General features: G+C 43.1%; 2 protein-coding genes across 2 annotated transcripts in view; one reads left to right on the top strand and one right to left on the bottom strand.

Moving 5' to 3' along the window:
• The first annotated feature begins 2,201 nt into the window (after nt 1-2,201).
• Nucleotides 2,202-23,103, top strand: part of clcn2a (chloride channel, voltage-sensitive 2a) — a 34,157-nt gene continuing 13,255 nt past the window's right edge. The window contains exons 1-8 of the mRNA XM_028428408.1: nt 2,202-2,413; nt 15,134-15,302; nt 19,165-19,296; nt 20,432-20,560; nt 20,918-21,051; nt 21,346-21,426; nt 22,571-22,594; nt 23,017-23,095. Coding sequence (XP_028284209.1) covers nt 2,363-2,413; nt 15,134-15,302; nt 19,165-19,296; nt 20,432-20,560; nt 20,918-21,051; nt 21,346-21,426; nt 22,571-22,594; nt 23,017-23,095 — 799 coding nt within the window. The 5' untranslated portion in view covers nt 2,202-2,362. The remainder of the gene's footprint in view (nt 2,414-15,133; nt 15,303-19,164; nt 19,297-20,431; nt 20,561-20,917; nt 21,052-21,345; nt 21,427-22,570; nt 22,595-23,016; nt 23,096-23,103) is intronic.
• On the bottom strand, nt 11,446-14,765 carry LOC114450357 (zona pellucida sperm-binding protein 4-like). Its single transcript, XM_028428405.1, has 8 exons — nt 14,419-14,765; nt 14,158-14,342; nt 13,612-13,709; nt 13,325-13,482; nt 12,143-12,335; nt 11,918-12,065; nt 11,761-11,836; nt 11,446-11,621 (listed from the first exon to the last, which is right to left on the bottom strand). Exons 1-8 carry the CDS (start codon nt 14,690-14,692, stop codon nt 11,530-11,532), a joined length of 1,224 nt encoding a protein of 407 aa, XP_028284206.1. The 5' UTR covers nt 14,693-14,765; the 3' UTR covers nt 11,446-11,529.

Here is a 23,103-nt window from a genome sequence, read left to right as displayed (position 1 = left end):
TGTACAGCTGTCACAAAATGGGAACTTTTCAGCAGAGACCAAAACCAGGCTGTTAACTTGTTTATTTTTGCTGTAAAGTTGGACATTTTTAAATGGGGGTTTGTGGGATTGACTCATATTTGGAGTCAGGCCACAGAGGCAACAGGAGGAACTGGAACATTAGTGACTTCAGAAGTTGCTGCTTGACTGAAAAGCACCAGTAATCACAACAGCCCTTTACAACGTCTCAGTATCTGTTTGAGACTCCGGATATTAGCAATTAGCGCTTTTATCAAATTATTATGATCTGGGCTTAAAATAAAAGCCTCAAATTCACATCATTCACACTTTTTCAGTGAGTGTTACATGGTGTAAAAATGCACTGATGATCAGGTTTTTACTTCACTTTGTCTGCTAGTGTTTTTGATTCATGATTTCTTTTCTAGATACATATTCAGCTGTTGTCTTCAGGGGAAACAAAGAGCCTGACAGAGTGAGAACAATATGGGACACTTGCAGCCTTTACATTTTCTTCATTGTCATAACCATTCATCATCCAGTAATCACCTAACATTTACACCCCCCCCCCCCCCAAGGACCTGTATTGCCTTCATGCTTCAAAGAGTCAGCGAGTTACTGTCAGTCTGCCTCAGATTGCATCAACATGAGAATGTTTACCATTTTAAAGGCGCAGTGGGCCGAGTTCACATATGAGACCATCCACAGCCTGTGAACATGGAAAGTTTTCTCCAAGGAGCTTTTTAAATTCTGGGAAAACAACTTCTTGGATGACGCCATCAGACTTTACTTTTTAAAGCTTTTTAACAGAAAGGCTGCATCACAGGCTGAGAGGGCTTAAAAATAATGAGTTAGGCGAAGTACAAAGATTGATTCATCACTTAGTTGGAGTTAAGGACTGAAGCATAGTACTGTGATGTAGATGGATGTCTAACTCACATGCAGCGTTTTCTAGTCTACTGTTGTTTACTCTTATTGATCCCATTAAATTGCTCATGTTGGAGGTCACACTGTAGTTTATGATCATCCTCTCTCTTGTCCAGGCTTTGTTTTAGTGCTTCTTTGCTGTAAGCTTCGCTGCAGTCATCCTTGTTATAATCTAAGCCAACATTTCCACCAGTCACCATTCAGGGAGTGCTGTTGTTGTGTTGTCGGTCTCTACACACTGAACTGACCAGGATGTGTATATATCCAGTGTCCACCTGCGGCTGTGTCTTTAGACGACAAATCAAAGGTGTTGTTCAGGGAATGACTTTTCACCACTGGTGGTCGATAATTTGACAGATGGGCCAGTACATCATAAAACACTTGATGTTGTGAAAAGCTCTTTGTTTTTTTTAAACCATGAATTAACCATTAATCCCTATCCTCCCATTCTCCATAAGTGAAAGTAAAAAGGTTTCAGACAACACTGTGACAACAGCAGCGCCTCCCTGTTACTGTGGACGTTCTGCATTAACCATCACACGTCCAGGATAGGTGATAGCTCCAAGGGCAATGTTGCATTTTCTCCGTCAGTCTTGAAATCATCCAATACAGGTACACTACAACAGTTACTACTAGAATGGAACCACATGTGCATGTAAGATATGCTTTATAACTCAAGTTCTTCTCAAACCACTGACTCCAATGTGTAGGCCACAGCCCAAATTTGCTTTGATTTTTAACAATTTTCTTGATTCAGAACAAACAAAAACCATAAACATAGCATAAAAATCAATGAGACCATCTCTCCTGTTATGTGACAGTTGGATCCAACCATTTCTATGAAGTATAAATGACACATAAAGTCAGTTATAGGTGCTGAGACCCCTCTCTCTGTTCTGCAGAGAGCCTCTCTTTCTGACATTGATGGAGCTCTATAAACCTCTGTGCATTACTCATCACACTTGATCAATCCAGTAATGACTCAAATCGGGAGCAAAGGGACAAAACACCACGCATACTACAACACACATCGCGGTTTGTCCAAACAGTCACGTACCTGCACCTGCCTTTTCTCTCTCTCTCTCTTTCACACACATACACTCACAAAACCCCTGATCAGAATCACATCCAGCAACTCCAGAAAGACACGGCAGCACAGTGAGACTGGAGGAGGGAGGCGGTGTTTCGCAGTTAAACCACACCAGCACTGCTGTGAGCCTCCAGCCGGCTCTACGCTCATCTGGCGCGTACACACACACACACACACACCCTCACGCAACGTGGCAGCGGCGCTTTGCACCATGCAGGAGAGATCATGACTGGAAACCTGTTACACAGCGCACATGTGTCGGCTTAGCTCGCCTCCGCAGATTAATTAGCGGCCGCCCCGCGCGTTCCTGAGTCTCGGATTCGGTGTCTTAATGAGGATATTGCGGCAATGGTGAAGGACAAGGCCGAAAACCGGACCCTCCAGTACCAACAAACTTTGGTGAGTTTCGGATGTTTTCAGACGTCATGCGTCGGGCATGTATATGAATGGAGGCAGAGCTGCTGCTGTGTGCTCCTGCAGGAGGGCAGGAGGAGGCTGTGCGCAGCTGCTGTGTTTAAATACCACCAGTATTACAGCGGTTTGGTGTGCTCCTCCTCCCTCCACGCTCTCTATTCATTCACCTTGATCCACAGGTGTTGCATCACCTCTGCCTGCACCCACCCTCATTATTAATTCTTATCAATTTAGATTTCACCAACTCATGTCAGATCAATTTGTGCATGTATGGCTTCTTCTTCTATCTATTCACGTCCAGCCTGATGGGTCATTATGTTAATATCCCTGAAATATAAATTTCAGCCCTGCACTGCTCAGCGTATTTCACTCACGTCCCATGTTTCCTTATCTGCTCTGTTTCTCCTGCAGATCTTGTCCCCGGTTGTGCCCCCCCTCATCTGTTCCCCTGTCACCCTCCTCTCAGCCCTTCCTGTTTGCCAGAGCGGCCTTTTTACTTAGGAACTAAAAGTGGAGTGTTTCTGAATAGTAATTGCCTCATGCACCAGTTTTACTTCCACACTCATGTCATTGCAGGACTGACAGTGATAGCCTAAGGGAGTTAACTGGGAGTTCTATTGTCAGACAAAGGGATAGACAGAGGACTAGTGTCACTCACTGCTGATTTCCACTGTCTCTTTTCTTCTGTCTTCCCGTTTTTTTTTTCCCTTTTTCTCGTGGAAGCATGCATTTGCACATGTGCACACTGGCCACAGATGAGATTTGCTGGTCAGTTTTTCATGCGGCTGTGTTGGGCCCAAGTGGTACAGATGTGTTTTTCCCACTCTCTTTGGTGTGAAGATCGATGCCGAGCTCCATGTCTCTGTGTAAAAATCAATAGTAATGTAAAATGGCAGTCGGAGCCTCTGAGGATTGGAATGTGCCGTCTCCTCCACCCTCTCCTCTGGCCATAGGTTTCAGATCAATTGCTTTATCATTCGCTCACTGCATACCAGACCACCACAGCCAAAAATAGATGCAGGTTTGCTTCTGCACATGTGACTGCGTCTACGTACAGTGTGGCAGCACTATTGATCAAATATGCTTCCCCCCCAGGTGAAATGTAGCATCTGTGTTTTTCCTTCTTGAAAAACAGATTGATGTTTAGAGATGGATAAGTGAAGGCTCACAGAGTTACTTGCAGGTGTAGCTGCAGTCTAAAATTGGATTGTAATGTTGACAAAAGGAGCTTTTGTGTTTCATTGTTTGCCATCAGCAAGACTGAGAGGATTTTTCAGTTATGCTTTGGATTTTGGCACCGCTGCTGTAGCAGGACTGAGCAGATGACACAGAGCAGATAGAGAAATGCAGAGAGATTCTGTCTGATAACTTCTCCAGGAGGAAGAAGCACAGTGAAAAGTCATCTCTTCATTCAGAGCTATTGTACTTAAAAACAAAATGCCTTTTAAATTCTGTATTTACACATTTCCTGTAAAAAGTCTTCTAATAAAACCACCAGGTGGTCACTTTACCAAGATGTGAAATAAAAAAATGATGTGTCATATTGTTGCATTGAGCAGTGTGGCAGTCTATTAAGATAAAACATGAGGGTCACCATCACGTTGTGATACTAATGACTGAGTAACAGATATAATTGTGTTGTAAATGGCCACATTTCCTAGTAAAAGCCACCCTAAAGAAAACAATTTTCTCCTATGTAAATGACACTCATTCATATACTGTGCACTGATGCTGCACAAACCCTGATTTTTTGGAAATTGCTTAGAAAGCATTAAACAGCCTGCACTAACTTCTCTAAATTCATTATCCAAGACAAGAGCAAAAAATAACCATTAACATATTCATAAGGGAAGCCAGTGTGAATGAGCTTTATTTCAGGCAGCAGCCACTGGTTTCTGTGCACAGGTCACTGGCTTCTACAACTGTCAGGTGCAGTGCATGATGGGATAGCATGGACAGTGGCTGTTTGCCTTGCTGCTGTCTCGTGGGATGGAGCAACAGAGCAGGTTTAAAAAAAAATGGACAAGAGGCAGGTCAGATAAGAAAAGAGGCAGACAGCGCTGAGGCGACTTGGTGTCGGAGTGTTTCAGCCTTCCATCTGACACCTTTTTCAGAAGGTGTGGGAGGTCTGGATGTGTCATATGGTCCACGCGTGTGTTTTCTCTCTTCAGAAGCGTGGGCAGGTTCGCCCTGTAAGTCCGGCATGTGCAATGAGTTTGTGAGTGTACTGTCTGTGTGAGTGTGGGAGGGTATGCACAGCGACTACGCATATGTACCTGCCTACATACTCACAGGCTTAAATGAGTGTCTGTAAGAGCAGATGTTAGTGACAGCATGTTTATGTCCCTACAGCAGCAGGAGGCGTGAGGATTTGACTGCTGCAGGCATCAAAGTCAATACCCACCTGAGAGAGGGGGGAGCCACCCCCACCTCTACCTGCACCATCTATGCTCTGCAGCACCACAGAACTGTATACAACCTACTGCACTGACAACACCATTAACACTCATAAAGCTCAGTATGTGGTAGATACTACACAGAGAATATTTGTAAAATCCAGTCTTGATGGATGGATGATACTTGTGTTTGAATCATAGAATAATAGTGCAGACATTCAGTACTAACCGTGCACATTTCAGCACACACTATGCGGAAATCAGACACAGATTGTCTCCTGAGCGAGCAAGCTGGACTCACCAATGTGAGATTTGGTGCCTGTCTTCTCTTTTGTATGGTTTAGTGTAAAGTGTCACAGACCAGTAGGGTTCCAGATACAAAGGATGCTGGTGGATGATTTGGGGGTTGCAATTGTGATTTATGAAAGAACCACAAACATTAGAAGAGAATTCAAGTCCGTACTGTATACAGATATTTTTAGCTCCTTTCTCTTTTTCTGCTTTAGCTTCACAGACACACACACAAAAGTGCTGTCTCTTCAGGGGGGTCTAGTTCCTCATCGTCAGCATTCTGTCCGTTCTCCCACACAGAGGCTGGCTTGAGTCCATTTCGGGTCCTGTCACTTCCAAATAGTGCCGTTACCTGCTTGCTCACTGAACAGGCCACTGCAGAGACTGCAGGCATTAAAAAAAAAAATCTAATTTAATTTGACTCCTAAAATAGACCACACTTATTTCACCAAGCAAGGGTATCATTTAAAAAAACTGCATAGCATCCATAATAAAAATGTTAAAATACTTGCAGTCACCAAATGAAAAGATGCAGGGAAGACTAAATCATTGGTATGATCAAACTGAAAAAACAAAATGAGTACTCAACAGCTGCAAAAGTGTATATGCATGATACTAAATATGAGGTAACGATCAACAACATACAGAAGTGAACTGTTCTAATGCAAAACAGGACGTGTAGAGTTAAAAAGTATACATACAGTAACAATAATATTGATGCATAATCAATCAAGTCCCTTTCTGTTGTGTAACAGTGCACCATATGAATTATGCTGACAATATGTTTTGTGAAATCTTACAAAGTGAAGCTGATGGGTGAGCTGTGAGGGTTCAAGCCACCTGAGCATATGTTTGACTTTCAGCCAGCTGGATGTGTAACTGCACGTCAGATCCTTTCTATAGCTCGGTGGTAGGACTCTCCCAGTGAAGTAAGAATGCAGCAGCAATCACAGATCCTTACTGTTACATAAAACAAAAGGCATGGTACACTTAGAGCCACAGTGTCATACCTTTACATAGACATCTGTTGCATTCAAGCCGATGCCAAGTAACTTCATAAAATGTGGATTAAGCCTATCAGTGCCAGATACATTTCAGTGTCCCAGCATGCCAGGATTTTAAATCTAGTCTGTGACAACATTCCCACTCCAGTGCACCTGTAATAATATATTTTACACTGGCATAAAATTGCTTGTTTGCCAGAGCTAAAATTGTAATTGTAATTCCTTTTACTGCCAGAAGAGGGAGCTAAAAGCTCCACACTGTAGCTTTAAGAACCTTGAAATATTATCCTCTGCAGCAAAAAATACATATTATTATGTCTTTAAATGCTGTTGCAGTCGATGTTCTAAGGCTCATTTTAAACCTGTTGCAGACATAATCTCTGAGGATGAGTGTCAGGATATGTACACAACAACCCGCTCCCTCCCTCAAGTCTTTTTCTGACAACATGTCACCGTCTCTGCCTGATGCTTTAGTCACCCTGACATCACCCCAGCCACTGCCTCCACTTTCCTTTGTGCTGCTTTCTACTGTGATTGGAGTGTGTCGCGGTATATTGTCACTTGTCTGGGTTTCACAGGTGTGCTAAAGTCTGCTCGCTTGCATCAAGGTTGTGCATGTTTATTTCACCCCGTGTGTGTGTGAGAGAGAGATAGCTCTGACTCATAGCTAACTGTTTTAAAGCAGCCTCTCCAACCTATATTAATGCAAATGTGGACAGCTGGATGAGTCAAAGTTGTCACTTCCTCCAGTAATTCAATTTTCTGTCTCGTCCCTGGAGGCGACCGGGTTCAGATTAGCTCCAGTGCTTTAGTGCTCCCTTGGTCTCATCAATACACACTCAGTACACGTTTAAGTAATCACACTGCCGTAACATTGTATAGGAGTTTAAGGGTCTGAAGCTTCCATCAGTCTTCCTGCATTGACGCCTGCAGTTTTAGAAGAGATTAAAATCCACTTATGAATATGTATTAATAAAAAGCAGCATGGATGAAAGTTTTACAAGCATTCATCGCCAGCACGTCAATATTTGTCCTTGCTGTGTCCTCACGATGAATAAATTATCCTACAGTGTCTTGGGAATTGCTGAATAATAAAGAACTTTTTAGCTCATCTGTGGTGCTAGGCTTGCACATGGACAGACATAGAAAGGTGGCAGAGTGAGTGATGTAGCAGTAAAGTGGGGGGTCTTACGCAGAAGACAGAAAGTTGGCGGACATGTGGTGCTGTCTTCTTGCTAAAAAGACGGTGGGTGATCCTGTACAGTAAGTGTCGCTTGTTGCATGGTGAATACGCTGCATAGTGGTGACACTAGTTGTAGATTACTGCATTTATATAGTGCAGTTTCATGGCCAGTATACAGAGTAAACATCATCTGCAACAAAGTAATGTCAGTAATTTAGATTTAGCTGGACATTTTAGTGGTATATTTTAATGTCACGTACTATATTCTCACCGGCCAGGCCACTGGAGCTGACCAATCAGAGCGGACAGCATCTCAGGAAGCACTACTACGTAGCTATGTGAAAAATTTCACCTTTACAAAGACACCACAAGACACAAAACCAGTGGCACCAATAAAACAACAGTAGGAGTCAAAGTTTTGTGAGAGGTGCCTGTAAACTCTGGTCAAGATGGGACACATCAACATGATAGCAAAAAAAGGAGAAGCTTGTTGTAGATGAGAAAAGTGTGCCTTACAATATGTAACAAATGTTTTCTTATAACCCAAACAAAGACCCTTTTCTAAATTTTGGTGCCTGAACCTCAATTCAAACAGCCAGTGAAATGATAATGAAGTCAAACAGCAGACATGAACCACAGCAACCTCTGTTTGAACTTCACATGTGAGATTTGTGTTAGGAATTACTGGCAAACAGCCTAATCTGTAGTTATTGCACAAGGCTTTTGTACGTGTTGAAAACATCAACATCCAAAACTGCGGCTCCACTTGGCTTTACAGAGAGTTATAGTGAGTCAGGTCTGCACCTATTTTGGTTCTCTCTCAAAGTGTTATTTTTGCCAGCTGTATTCAGTGAAACAAACCAACTGTACAGCAGCTCAGCGCTGAACTGCAGACAAACACAGTGTGTGACAAGCTGGAGAAGCCGTTAGAGCAGATGAAGAGCTACATATATCAATTATCAGGAACCAAATCTGGAGCAAAAACACTTGATGATGATATTGGATATACATTTAAAATGTGGTTTTATGCCAGTGGTGGTTTTGCTGCTTGTGTTTATGTTTAAATAGATGTAGTGCTCTGACCCAGTGTAAGAGAGGCTGACACTTTTTACCATCAAAAGTTATCATTCATTTATTTTTGTGTGATTGACTACCAGGTGACACTGCCGTCCACAGGCTGCCATCACTGCTGCTTCCTTCCCTTTGTGACCTAATTACCTCTCAGTTTTCGACACCAGTTTATTTGTGGCAAACACACTTTTTGTTCTCTCTGTGAGGATTACGATCTACTAGCATTCTGTCAATACCAACCAGCGGGAGGCGGGAGCTGAACTGGTTTACAGGGTTGTGATGTGGGAGGTAAACTGGTTACAGATAACAGCTCATTTAACCCACAGGGTCCCGCCTGCTGCTCTCCCAGGGGGCCGTGCTCCAGATGGCCAGTGATCGCTTTCACACAGGCCCGAGTAAAGACACACTAACAGGCCCCGTTTATAGCCCTAGTGGGAGTTTGTCTGATGCTGGTGGTGGGTGTGTGTTTGTGTGTCTATAGCGTACTGTGTGGGCGCATGAGAAGCTGTTTGCCAACACATACATTTCAGAAAGTTCAGATGTGGTGTGGCTGTTAATAGATTTTTAATTTCCCAGCGTAGTGACGATAACATGTGTCTGACACACTCCTCCATGCTCTACTTCACTGGATCTTTAGACACCGAGCGCTCCACTGCGATGAGTCCCTTCTATCTTTAGTTTATGATATTGAGATCCCACATGAATGCTCTTTTTGCAAAACACTTTGCAAGACTTGTTACAATGCAGAAAAGAAAATGTGTGGAATATAATATAATAATATTGCCTGAACCTGAACCTAATTTAATGCCACAAAGGTTCTAAAATCAACACCAGCTAAGCACATATTCTTTGAAGTTGACCATCGCTATCCACCACACCTTCTGTGACTTCAGCAAGTCAAATGCTAAACATTGTCTACATAGACATGGTAGATACATATTCCAAAACATCCTCATGTTAGCTCCTGGGACAACATCCACATACAATTGTATAAATCCATGATGCACTGTGTTCTTACACCCTTGTATCAAAAGCAGCAGCAACTTTTTCAGCAATTTTTGCTTGCAGTAGCACCTCTGCTGCATCAGACCAACCACACAGGCTCGCCACATGCTTCAGTGAGCCTTGGCCACCCGTGACCAGTTACTGGTTGACTGACTTTCCATCCTCTGACAACTTTTGATAGGTACTGAGGACCAGGAACACCCTCAAGACCTGCAGGGTTGGAGCTGCTGTGGCTCAGTCATCTAGCCATCACTTGAAAAATGACTCAAAAAATGTCTTTTTCCTGCCTCTAACACGTTAAAATTTGAGTACAAAATGTTCTCACGCTGTGCAGTAACACCCTGACAGGTTCCATGGTAAGCAGATAGATAGTGTTAATCACTTCACCCGTGGTCAGAATGTCATGGCTGAGCGTTGTATGCTGTTTTGATAGTCGCCCTGTTCTGTTGTTTGTATGTGAGGATGTGTTGGAATCATCACTGAATCTGCAGCTCCCCTCAGCTGTGCAGAGTTATGGTGGTTCAGGGTTTACAAGTTTACAGGGTTTCATTCAGTATTCTAAGAAAACGAAGCTTCTGTAAACCAAACAAAACAGTGACTGTAAACAAAAGTAATGGTCCAACATGGGACACAAACCCTACCTTCCTGAAGGAAAGTCTAGAATAAAGTTATAACTTTCACCAACCCCTCTACCCTCTACCCTCATTTGTTGCATTGTTGACAATCAGCTGTGATTCACAGTATGTTTCCTTGTTGGTGTACTTTACTATATTGGCCTGAAAGGAGCAGTCATGTTGATTTGTTGGCTGCTTAAAGCAGCAACAAACTGCTTTCCAAAACCCAAGACATTCCTGTATTACATGTACATTACATGACATGACAGAGTGATAAATTGATGATCGATGTGGTACGATAGTTCGGGTTACAATGCTGGATTCATTTTGTCCTCACTGCAGCTTCAAATCTGAACAGAAATGGAGACAGATGTGAATACCCAAACAGCTACTAGAATTGGACATATCCAAACAGTTGTAAACCTCATTTTAAAATCACAATGAAAGGCGACATATTCTACATGGACTCATTGTTGATGTGGAATATTAGTGGGACTGGGCTGAATGAGCCAGTTTTTGTTATTTTTTTCATTTCATGCCACACACATGCAATCTCTCAGTTTAATTGACAGCCTTTTTAACCGGTGGCAAAAGCTGTTTACATTTTCTCTTCACTGATATGTTTACATACATCCACACAGCAGCTGCTGTTAGTGCTCATCATTTCTGCGCCTGTATTGGCTGATCCGTGAGAGAACCGTTTGCCATGTGGCTTAAAGATGAGGCAGTGCTGCTGTCTGCGTGTGATGCATAGCTGCATCTTGCTTTAATGCTTCCCCAGCAGGTTGGAGGTTAAAGTGGAGAGAGATGGAGCATCCTGACAGCATGCCCCCCCCTTCCCCCCTCCCATATCTGCTCGTCAGTCACTCATTCTGAACCTATAAGGCTGCTCTGCTTTCCCTCTGCACCTCCTGTTCACGAGAGCAGAAAGAGAGAGTCTGGAGGAGTCGTGATGCCCATCTCAATGAGAGAGGGAGGAGGAGTGGGACAAAGAGAGAGGTGGTGCACAGAGCAGTGGAGGGGAGATGTTGCAAGTTGTAGAATACATAGAAACCTAGAGGGAGCATTATCAAAAAAAAAGCAGGAAGGAGACGAGCAGCACGCCTGGAGGAGTCGTGCTGCTCATCTTAATGTGGCATGCCAGGAAGAGATCAGTGTTCGAATGGTGTTCATGCCACACTAGTGCTGTAAACCTGATGTTTCTAGTCAAGCACAACAGCTTTCCAGGAAGGTAAAGCTTTCTAAACAAAATCTGAAAAACATGCGTTTCACAGCCACAGTAAGATTTTTTCCCCCCCATTAATGATGCGATGAGTAACCAGCTGTAATGCAACCTTGTGATTCCTCAGCACAAATCACAAAGGAGGCAGAGGTCACATTACTGGCTCGACTACTCCACCTCTGTGTGAAATCCACCCCAGCAACTGACCTTCAAATATAGCAAAACACACAATTGTAAGGCACCAGCTTTAACAAGCTTTTATTAAAAGTCAGATATGACAGCCAGCAGTTACTCATTGCTTCAGTTTGGCACCGATCATGTCCATCGATTGGTCAGGATCAGCTGACCACTCGAGACGACAGCCCTCCGACTTGAGAAGACATTTTGTGTTGCAGCCACTGCTCTTCCTGAAAGAAGCAAGATTCCGTTAGATCAACAGTGCTAAAATTGTCAGGGTGGAATTTCAGCCATAGCTTTGCATGTATTAACAGCCTCAAGTGGCCATTCAAGGAACTGCTTTCATGGTATTCAACTGTAAATACTCACGTTTCCGAAGACAAGGCTGTTCACAAGAGTTCATGCTGCTTGGAAAACACACAGCTGTAGCACAGTGGATAAACACCTGGAAAGAGGGAAACAAAGGTTGCACATTTAGTTGAGGAAATTAGATCTGTTGAGACCATAGTTGTAAGGTCAGTCATACTGTGTTTTGCTGAGGAGCGTAGGACTCTGGATCCACAAACGTGAACATCTTAACGATGAAACGTTTATAGTGGGTTGGGTACTGAAGCTTAGAGGAGCTGTCCACAGGAACCACTGTGGTCAGGTATCGGTCATCATTGTATGGACACCTGTAAGAGTAGTGTTTAGTACGAGCAAAAAAAAAAAATTTACCTTGGTTGCAGATTTTCAGTTTGTTTTTATTCACCCATCAACCAGAAGGCTCCACTGTGGAAGGCTGTGAGGATTTGGAGTGGAGGTGGCCCAGCAGTGCTCCAGATTCAGGACAATGTTTGGATCCGACCTCTCCACCAGACGTACTTCAACATAAACAGGCTCCTGCAACACTTTAGTGATGGGGTAGTCCGATGGTGCATAGAAGGAGCTGTATGCTGCTTTTACTGCAATTATGAGTAGTGCCGTGTTAGCACAAAAAAAAAAATGCATTGTATCAATAAAAGCTCTCTTGCTACCAATGTTAATTTTGTTGACGAATCATTTGTCATAGTTTTCGTTAACGACCTTTTTTTGCTGATAAAAATGAGACGATAACTAAATAAAAACTAACGCACGGTGCCAAAAACGAAGACGAAATGTATTGACACTTTCGTCAACGAATAAAAACGAGACGAAATTATTGGAGACGAGATCCAATCAGAGCAAATTTTGTTTGTGGAAGGGAGGGACGAATCAGGAGAAGGCGGCAGAGAGCCAATCAGAAGTGATCTCTCTGCGTAAGGACGTTACCGTGCGATGCTGGAAGAAGGCGTCCTCATGCATGGTAACACAACACAGGAGAAGAACAGACACACGGACACGTTTGATATCAAGACAAACCGTGCGGAGCGACTATCAGCGATGAAAATACAATAAACCTGAAGCGACGTTTGCAGATGAGTCATCTTAACTTCCGTTCATACACGTGACAAAATCTATAAATGAAGACACCGCTGCTGATGGTTTTACAGCATGCGCACTGTAAGTTGTCACTGAAGTATTTTGCTGTAGTTATGGAGTATTCATGAAGAAGGTCATGACTGAACAGCGTATTCAGGGAGAGCAGCTCACTGTTCACTGGTTCTTTTGTGAGAAGGTCATAGCAATTAGAGGTGTTTGTTTCAAATAACACAAGTTAAAGCTGCGCCTGTTTTTTTTGCACTTCAAACCTTAATTATTTCATGAAAAAATATCATAGAATTTTAGTCGACTAAATCCACGGCAGATTTAGTCGACTAAAATTCTTTGATATTTAGTCGACTAAAACTAGACTAAAAGTTAAAAAATGTTGATGACTAAAACGTGACTAAAATCAAATGACATTTTAGTCACAAGACTAAAATAAAAACTAAATCAGAAATTGCTGCCAAAATTAACACTGCTTGCTACTTACCCTCCACACATCCTTTAGCACGACACTGTCCGCTGCCCAGTCTGAGCTCCACTCGTAGGGGTCCAAGTGCTGCAACTGGCACAGGCGGTGGAATAGAGTTCACCTCCATGATGAGAGCCTCCACAGATGTACCAGAATACCTGCACTGGAACAATAACCTGTGGGCAGAGCAGAAGCATTTATGGTTCAGTCCCAACACAGACATATGCAGTTTTAATAATAACTCAACTACCACAGTGCCCAAAGGCGTGTGGCCATTATGATTGTGGACATGTTGAAGTACTCACTCAAAATGGCTGTCCCTGGTGATTGATCCTCTGGGTCCAATTCCCACTTCATATGAGGATGACATGTGGTTTTCATAGATCACATAACCCTCTTCCTCCTGCAGAAAGAGACCAACACAGTCTCAACAAGAAGCATCCACTTATTTGTACAAATTGGTGATTCCACTGTAGAACATCTACATTAGAGAGGAGCTCCTGTTTGTATGCACCATGTGGCTTTAGTTTGGTGAAGGTGAGTGGCAGGGAGAGTGAGTGTCACTCTCCCTTTGTCCCCTTTGTGATTTGGGACATTGGGCATTAAAACAACTGGTTAAGGGTAGGTGTTAAGGTTAGGATTGTAGGTGAAAATGAATGTGTCTGCACAAAATAGATTAAATTACATCAATGTTTTACTTGAGGGGCACTGCAGACATGAAACAATTACAACTGAAATACCATAGTTTTAAAATACCAGCCTGCTGTCACAAAGTTTGTTTTATTTTGCATAAATGATGTCACAGTACTTGACTATTGACTCAAGACTTAACACAATCAACAAAAATGTACCTTAATTGTAGTTCCACATTCTGTCACAGTGAACTGAAAAATGACAAAGGCAGAGGTGGAGTCGACAGGGCTGCAGAGCGGGTCGTCTGCCAGCAGCCTTATTGAAGTCACATCTATTGGTGGTAAGGTGGCATAGGTGGCCACAACCACCACAAACTGGCCATCCCTGGTACACTGCACAGTCACTAAATAAGGAAACAGTATTAATGAATATTACAGCCATTCAGATATGTTGCATAATGTGTGAGAGCACACAGATACCTGCTTTGCCATAGTAGCATTGCCGCCCATCAAAGCAGCAGTTTATGCTCCCACACTGCTTGGCGGTGATATCTGGAGTCCCACAGCGGATCTTCTCGCCCTCCTCCACCTGACACTTATCAAAGGGGGCTGCAGGTGGAGGGAGCGTCGACTGCTGCGGAGGCTGCTGAGAAGGAAGAGATGGTTGGTATTTCTGCAGAGGAGGTGTCCTGTAATACTGGGCAGCAGCACCACATAACAAAACCACACCAAACAGACACTTAAAAAGTTCCATTATGGTGATAGCAACTACACACTGGCCAAAACTGTGACAACAGCAGGCCTTCCTTAGTCACGGTCTTTATAGAGGATTGATTGTGTGTAGTTTGCTGTGAACTCCGCCTCTCATTGTTGAGAGTCAATTGTGTGACAGCCCTGCAGAGTTAATCAGCTGGGAGCTGACAGGTGGAGCTTATTGTCTGCTCATCTGTCTGAAAAGAAGTCATTACATGACTGCTGAGTCAAAACTGAGAGCATTTTTCATTTCAGAAAGAAAAGCTGTGAAATCTGTGGAGTTTTGAGATGCAGACGGCTTCTGTTTACTCAGAGTTTAAGCCTCAGAAGTTGAATGTCTTACTGTGACCCTACATAAGAGCAAACCCAGCTGTATCACACGCTCACACACTTTTTTTCCACATGTATGAAAACTCTGTTTCTCTGTCTTCCATATACACAGATGTATGGGCGGTACACCCAGGAGCTGGGTGTTTATGCCAAGGAGGAGGCAGCCCGCCTACGTGATGGAGGGGTGCGGGATGGAGGTGGACTGCGGAGGAACACAAGCGTCCGTAGTCGTGCTTCGGACCTTCTGGAGTACGAGAAAGACCCCTGTGCAAAGTGCCAGTGTAAGTGATGATCACACAGCAAGCCCTAAAGCATCTCCAGTCTGTGCTTGCAGGGACAAAGTGTTCCATGTAGTCCTGAAGGTCAGACCAATGCAGTGTTTAAACAAAGTGGATCCAGTGTGTGTGTGTGTGCGTGCAGCCCTGAAGCAGCAGATTGCAGCGCTCCAGTAAGCATGAAAGTTGTGTGAAAACACTGACTTCTTAAAGTACAGCAGCGCGGCTACCTGACACAAGGGAGCAGGAGAGGATGTGAACACGATTAAATGTGACTGATCTGAGCAATGACCTCCAGAAAACAAGGGCTGTCTCAATGTCAAACAAAGACAGCACCCTCTGCCGGCTGCCAGTGCCCCACAGTGTGTTCCTTGGCTTGGGTTTTTGTGTGTGTGGAGATGTTTGCTTTGCTCTGTGTGTGTGTGTGTGTGTGTGTGTGTGTGTGTTTCCATCACTGTGAACAGAACTCTGATCTGAACTGTCAGATTATTTTACATCTAGTCTTCCCAGATGACTGCAGATAAGGGAGTGGCACCAGAAGAGAGCGCCACTTCAAACTGATGCACTCAACAATTATGGAGTGACAGATTGTGTGTGTGTGTAGGGATATTCTAACTGTATTTATCTTCAATGACCGTGTTGTTGTTTTTTCGAATGACACATTTCATTTGTCATTGTTTGATATGTTCAGGACCACAGATGACATCGTGTCGTAACTCTATTGACTATTGATTTGGTGAATAAAAAAAAATTTGGTGAATATTGATCAGTTAATTGTATTGATTAAGGTGCTCTCAATGACCTGTGTAATCTAATAAGAGAAGCAGCATAAATATAGAAGAATATGTTTAAACATCCAGTTTGCTCAGTACAAAGCATCACTAACATGACTGCAGGTTTCTGCCACACTGACTTTGTCAAGTAATTATGTGCATCCTCATGAAGAGGCACAAATGCATGTTCTCTTTCATAGGGCACTGGTCCTTTAAAACACTCAACCACTCACTTTTTACTGTGAATAAATGCCCATTGCCTTCTACACTTCAGGGTCACGGCTTGCTTTGTTAAACAGGTGCTGTGAAGCCTACATTCTTGTATATTGTGCACAAATATATTCACAGATCTCTGATGTTTTACACTGGCGGCAGCTCAGTAGTTTATGAGATCAAGTTGCAATTGCCGTTTCCCATTTTGTCTGTGGGCAGCCAAGACTTAAAAAGCGGTTTTGAGCTAAATAATCTATCAATAATCACACACAAAGGCGACAGGAAGTGTTTGTTTTCACACGTGCTCCTTGCAAGAGTGAACCAGTGTGGCTGCTTTCCAGAATCCATCTCAGCCTTTGTGCCCTTGTGACTAGAGATCTGATTAAAGTGCGATGGATTGCACCATAGGTGAAAGCGACATTATATCAGCCCAGCCTCACTCGTTCACTGTAATGGAAGCCATTTAAAACAATCACTCTCAGATCATCAGCCAGCCACAGTGATTTGTGCGCTCACTGTCTGCTATGTGTGTGTGTGTGCGGCCGTAGATCAGGAGGTGTTTGTGTATTTTTAGACTCCTCTTTGGAGAGAGACGCGCAGGCTGGCCGGGCTCTTGTCTTGTTAGGTAAGGTGTACAGAGAGAGCCTTCACATTTGGTGGAAGTGGTAGTTTTAGTGTTTTCCTCTGTGTGTGTGGGAGCATCATCTCTGTGGGTGATGCACTAAGAGTGTGCGCGCCTTGGTTCAGATCAGTAGCTGGAGCTTTTGAACAAGGCATCCTACACATGCAGCTAAAGGCTGTGCTGCCGGTCGTGATGGAGAGCTTAAAACATGCTCTGCCTCACTGTGTTTATTTTGACCCAGAGTGATTTTTTTGGAGGATTTTATAGCTGGTGTGACACTCAGATCTCTATTCAGAGCCTCAGCCTCAGTTGTATTATATCACATATAATGAATAACTGTACAGGTGAAAGATCAGCTGTATTTTCATCTAATTAAAACCTGTGTGTGTCATGTGATGCAATGCAGAGAGACTAGCAGAGGTGCAGAAAATGTCTGCCGTTGGGTATGATTTTTATTACAGGATCAGGCGAAGACATCTGTGAACGCCACTGAGCCTGCGGATGTGAGCGCGAGCCAAGACGCACATGGAAGTATGTGGCTTCGCAGGTGCCAGACAGGATGTGTGTGCACACTTGCATCACTATCTTTACGAGGATCGGCTTGACTTTTAAACCATCAAAGCGAGGACGTGTTAGCCTGTCCTTCACATGCCTGCAAAGGGCTGTTTGAGGATTAGGATCAGGAAATCTATTACGAATGTCCTCACAAAGACACAATCACACATCACACAAAAATAATAAACATTTCTGAAGCATTTCGTGTGTCCATGTGTGTGATGGGTCTGTCTGAATGTGTACTCCATGTGCGTACGTTCTCTGCTGGCAAGTTGTCATCCAGCAGGTGGCCTGGCTGCTGGGCAGCTTGCCCCGTCATGCACAGTTGTGCCTGGTTTCCCTCAGGAGACTCAGCATCCCATTGTGACCTGACTCCTGCACCACAAATACTGCCGCAGTGTTTATTCAGTCATTATAGTAATTTGCTGTTTCTATACAGGTACACAAATCATTTAAAATAACAACGCAGAACAGCTTTGACAGAGCAGAAAAAAATAAACAAATGTGGTGTTAATAAGAAAAAAAATGAGCAGGATACCACGATCAGCTCCTGTGTGATGTGTGATTTCACACATTTTCTTCTGCATTTTTTTAATTTTAGTTCTTTTTCTGCTTTTTTAAGCTTTCCTCAAGTATAATAGGAAAACGTGTGAGGAAGGAGAGATCTTTTTGTTGTGTTATTTCATCCCACGTGTAAATACAGCAATAAAAAAAAAGGATTACTAAAGTAAACATGCACAGTTGCCTATCATAAAGAATATGTAGTTTTATGTAAAAATGCAATTCTTACTTTAACAGAGGTAAAAGGGGTATTTATTTTTAAATCTAAAATATGAAATAAAGATAGTAAAATCAACATTTATTGATTACCATAAAAATATCACTAGTACCATCTTTTTCCTTTGAGTAGCTCTCCACACATCTCCATGACGAGTGTCTCTTAATGAGTTCCAAACTTGAGGTGTCTCCACTGTGATGTTTTTTATGAAGTATGGATCTTGCAAATGTGTTAGTAGTACATTTTTAGCCCCTCGGGGGACGGGCACATCTATGAATGCTCTGGATATTGAAGTAAATTCCAGGCTTTGGCAGTGTCCGCAGACAAGAGAGAAGAAATGAGTGCAGTGATGCTTCTTTTAGCTGACCCAGCTCAGAGTTATAGATTATAATGTAATAGTAGAATTTATAACCATGACCTAGCTTTGTTTTTGTCTCCACGTTCTCATATTCGAAGTGGATGAAGACAAAGCGACACTTTCACTGTCATGAAATTCACCACCACAGTAGTGTCCTTTAGTTTTGTATTATTGTTCCCTGCACTGCCTGGTAAATGGATAATATCTCTGTTTGCTCTGCTCAGTGTGTGTTTTCATTATTCTTTCTCCTGTTTTCATTTCAGATTGGATCCTTTATTCACACAGAGGAAACCTGTTTGTTTTCCCTCAAATTCATTTGTTCTCCAATAATCAGGGGATTAATGTGCAGTCATGGCTCAGAAAAATGTATTTTTTATGTTTGTGATTTGTGTAACGTCCTTTTCTCTCTTTTAGCATATATAGAGGATCAGAAACGTGATGTATGTTTAAGCTGCTTCTGCTGATCATTTATTCGCTTGAGCTTACACACACACACACTTGTCTCTGCGGTCTCATCACACCTTGAAGATTAAGAGATTTTCACTTTGTTTTCTTCTCTGCGCCTGCAGTGTGTGCATCTCGCTGCCAGAAGTTCCTGATCTCACGGGTGGGGGAGGACTGGATCTTCCTCATTCTGCTGGGGCTGCTCATGGCGCTGGTCAGCTGGGTCATGGACTACGCCATCGCCTTCTGCCAAGAAGGTAAGAAAAGTGTCAGGGAGCCAGAAAGATGGTGACAGACTCTACTCCTTGAGGAGACAGCCTTCATAACGAACTGCTAAAAGGCATCATATGAAGTAGAATAGCCATAAAATATTAATACTAATTGACTGGCATACTTTCACTGTGTAATATTGACCTGGAACAGGAAGTGCTTGCATTAATATTTAACACATAAATAACACAAATTACTGCACCAACCACAGTGCAACATTTACCTATAACGATGTTTTTATTGTTTATTGATGTTAAACAAGATGGATTTTCTTGTTAATGTCAATAAAATATCGGTAACCAATATCAGTAGACAGGGCTTCTCCATATTGTCAGTGCTGCCAATGTTTCATGAGCAGTTTGTGGTAAACATATCTGTTCAGGATGACACAATGCTAATAGTTGCTAAATGCTAAAGGTTGAAGGCGACCAGCAGAAGCATGAAAACATACACAGAACTGTGTGGTAAATACAGACAGGTAGCCTACAAGTCTGGATATTGCGCACATTTTCAGCACTGCCCCTCTGCAGCAGCAGCAGCAGCATAGCTACGCACAGAACCAGTGCTAATGCTGCATGCTGCAGTTTAACGCTGGTAGAAAATCTGCAAGTTGTTTCAAGATCAAGATCTAAAGTGAAATAAACTCACAGGTTGCACTCTGCTCCAATACAAACAGAAAGAAATCTCAAGCCAAAAAAGCTACAGAAAGTTGGAAGGTGTTAAATGAAACACCGCTCTGCTGTGACTGCATACATTTATAAATCCACTGTTCCCCTCTGCCTAAGGCAAGGTTTTTTTCAGTGTATGCTTTCTGAGCACTTTTGAAAAAGATCTTTTGAGGAGTGAAAGCTGCTGGTTTATTCTGGACAAAGCAATGGAGAGAAATAGATTCTCAGATGTAGCTGGCTCAGTTTAGATGTGAGTAGTTTTTCTTCTGTATTCTCTGAAATCTGCCAGTTAATAAGTGAACTGAATGATAAATGAGGAGAAGCCAAGCTGTTACAGGTGAAGGCGGCACAATGGAAGGTCAAAGAGAGGATCAGTGATAGAGAGGCTGGTTGGTAAACGTTTTGTGCTGCATTATACTAAGATGAAGCTGCTTCTGTGTATGTGTGTGTGCAGCACAGAAGTGGATGTATGGTGGACTGGACAGTAACATGCTCCTGCAGTACATCGCCTGGGTCACCTACCCTGTGGTGCTCATCACTTTCTCAGCTGGATTCACACAGATCCTAGCGCCTCAGGCTGTGGGTAAGAAACACACACACACACACACAGTTTATACATAAACATACAGTATGTATTCAGATCACTAATTCACAGTCATATTTCTGTGTTTGTATAATGTAATTGGCTCTGTAGTGCAGCAGAAGGGCTCCAAGGACAAGGTGTGCTTCTTAGTGGTCACATCTGCAGGAAATCCGTAAAAGATACCACTGATGAGATGTGCATACAGAAAACTATATGAATATCAATCAGCCCCTCCTCCCCTCTTCTATTCATTTATTCCTTTCACCCCCCCCCCCCCTCTCCGTCTCTGTAATTGCTTCCCTTCAACTCATCCTTTCCCTGCACTCCATCATCACACCTCTCCTTTTCTTTGCTCAGGTTCAGGTATTCCTGAGATGAAGACGATACTCAGGGGCGTGGTCCTGAAGGAGTATCTGACGTTTAAGACCTTTGTGGCCAAAGTCATCGGCCTGACCTGCGCCCTGGGCAGTGGGATGCCTCTGGGGAAGGAGGTAGGCGGCTTTACTTTTCCTTCATCACTCCTCCTGGCTTTGCAAATTAAAGATGTTCGGTAGCTTGACAGTGTTCCTGAAGTCTTTTTAAAGTCATAGCTGCAGAAATAAAAACATGATTTACTGCTAATAGAATTTCCCATTCGGGAGGTAATAAAGCAGCTTGAATGTGACTCTGAGCAGGGTTTAATCGCGCGTAGGTTCAGCCCTGAAGTTTAACGCATCATTTTAAATGTGCTGCCTTCAGTCATATCCTGTTTACTGACAGCTCTTTCCGTCCCTCCACACTCTCAGGGGCCCTTCGTGCACGTTGCCAGTCTGTGCGCCGCTCTCCTGAGCAAATTCATGGCTGCTCTCTTCGGTGGGATTTACATGGTGAGGATATTACAAACTGATGTTGTTCCAGCAGAACATCACTTTAAAGGATGTTCCTCTGACATCTCAAAAGAGCATCATAATTATCTATCATTAAATGTTTCACCAGGATGTCTGCTGGGAAAGCACATTTTAGACAACATTAAGTCTGTGGTTTGAAGAGAAAAAAAAACACCTAAAATGTAAAAAACAGGATATTTGTGGTAAAGGACCAGTGAAAAAATCTCAAGGTTTCATATACAGTAGGGCCCCTAAGGTCAATTAAAAATGTCTTTCTAAAAAAAGCACTTTTCACACTGAGAGACGTTTATAGTGTGCTCTATTTAGATACCAACTGAAGCCTGAAAGTGGGACAGTGTCTGATTTTACCCCAAATCCGTGTGGGGAAAGTGAAAGAGCAGCGTTAGGACCTCCCTCATTACAACCACTGAGGTGACCTTCAACCACCAACAGACACACTGTGTGCTGATCTTTATAATAGAAGCTGAAATGTTCCATTAGTCAGATGACTAATTGACTGATTGACTACTCGTCCTTCAACATAATTTCCACAGTTTAGAGTCAAACTGAGGCTCTGTGGGCAGACTGGTGTGGGTAGCTGGTAAAATTAAATCAGTTTATAGATGTTATTTTGTTACAGCTTTTTACATTAAAACACATTGTTAATGTTGTCGGCTGAACAGGTGTGATTGAGAAGGATGGCGGACACAAGGATGAAAAGAAAGACACACACTGAGACAAGACATTCTTTGAAAAGTCTTTGACGTTTCTTTGACTTTCTGCCATTCCCCAGGACACACTCTCACCTCCACTCATGTGAGACCTCTCCCCGGGCTTCTGTCTATTTCTGCACTGGACGCTGTGCGGTGCTTCTCCTCATTGTTCACCAGCGGTGGAAGATAGACTGGAGTGATGTGGAGGAAGAGAAACAGCACAGTTAGAAAAGGCTCAGGGTCAACGACGTGGCCACTAAGCCTAATCAGTCTGAGAAAATGTTAATTGAGTCCTCTCTGGAGTCCAGACTGTGTTTGCTGAAGCTCATTGGCTGCTTGTTTGATTTTGTGTTGTCTTCCAGCAGGAGGAAAAAAGGTAACCTCTACACTCACACATATTTCTCTCTGTTCTTTTATTTTTACTGCTAAAGGAAGAGCCCTGTGAGGGAAACAAGGTATGAATGCACGAGCCAGTTTCTTTATTTCCAATTCCATCAGCATTAATAATCCATGCTATCCATTTCAGAAGCTGAGACAGATTGATGTCCTTCCATTTGTCTGCGCTGTGTTTGATTCTGTTCAGTGAAGCGTTGCAGCGAGGCATCGATCTGTGTTGCCTTTGCTTCAGTACAAACATCTCATTCCATGATTTCAGCACTCAATCCTGGGTTTTCAATTATGGCCTCCTATGTACCTGAAACATGTGATCTCACACAGCAGTTTACCATAAAACTGCTGCATTTGTAAACTGGCACTTACTTTTTGCATCTGCATTTTTTCTTGTGTTTTGTTTGTGGCATTTGCACGTGCACTTGTTGGGATTTGTGTGTGTGTGTGTGTGTGGTTTTTGTGTGTATGTCTAACTCCTCTTGGACAGAACGAGCTGAGGAACACGGAGATGCTGTCGGCTGCCTGCGCGGTGGGTGTGGGCTGCTGCTTCGCTGCCCCTATTGGAGGTAAGACA

Source organism: Parambassis ranga, chromosome 17 (genome assembly GCF_900634625.1).
Source record: "Parambassis ranga chromosome 17, fParRan2.1, whole genome shotgun sequence".
Lineage (NCBI taxonomy): Eukaryota > Metazoa > Chordata > Actinopteri > Ambassidae > Parambassis > Parambassis ranga.
This window is presented reverse-complemented; position numbering and strand designations above follow the sequence as displayed.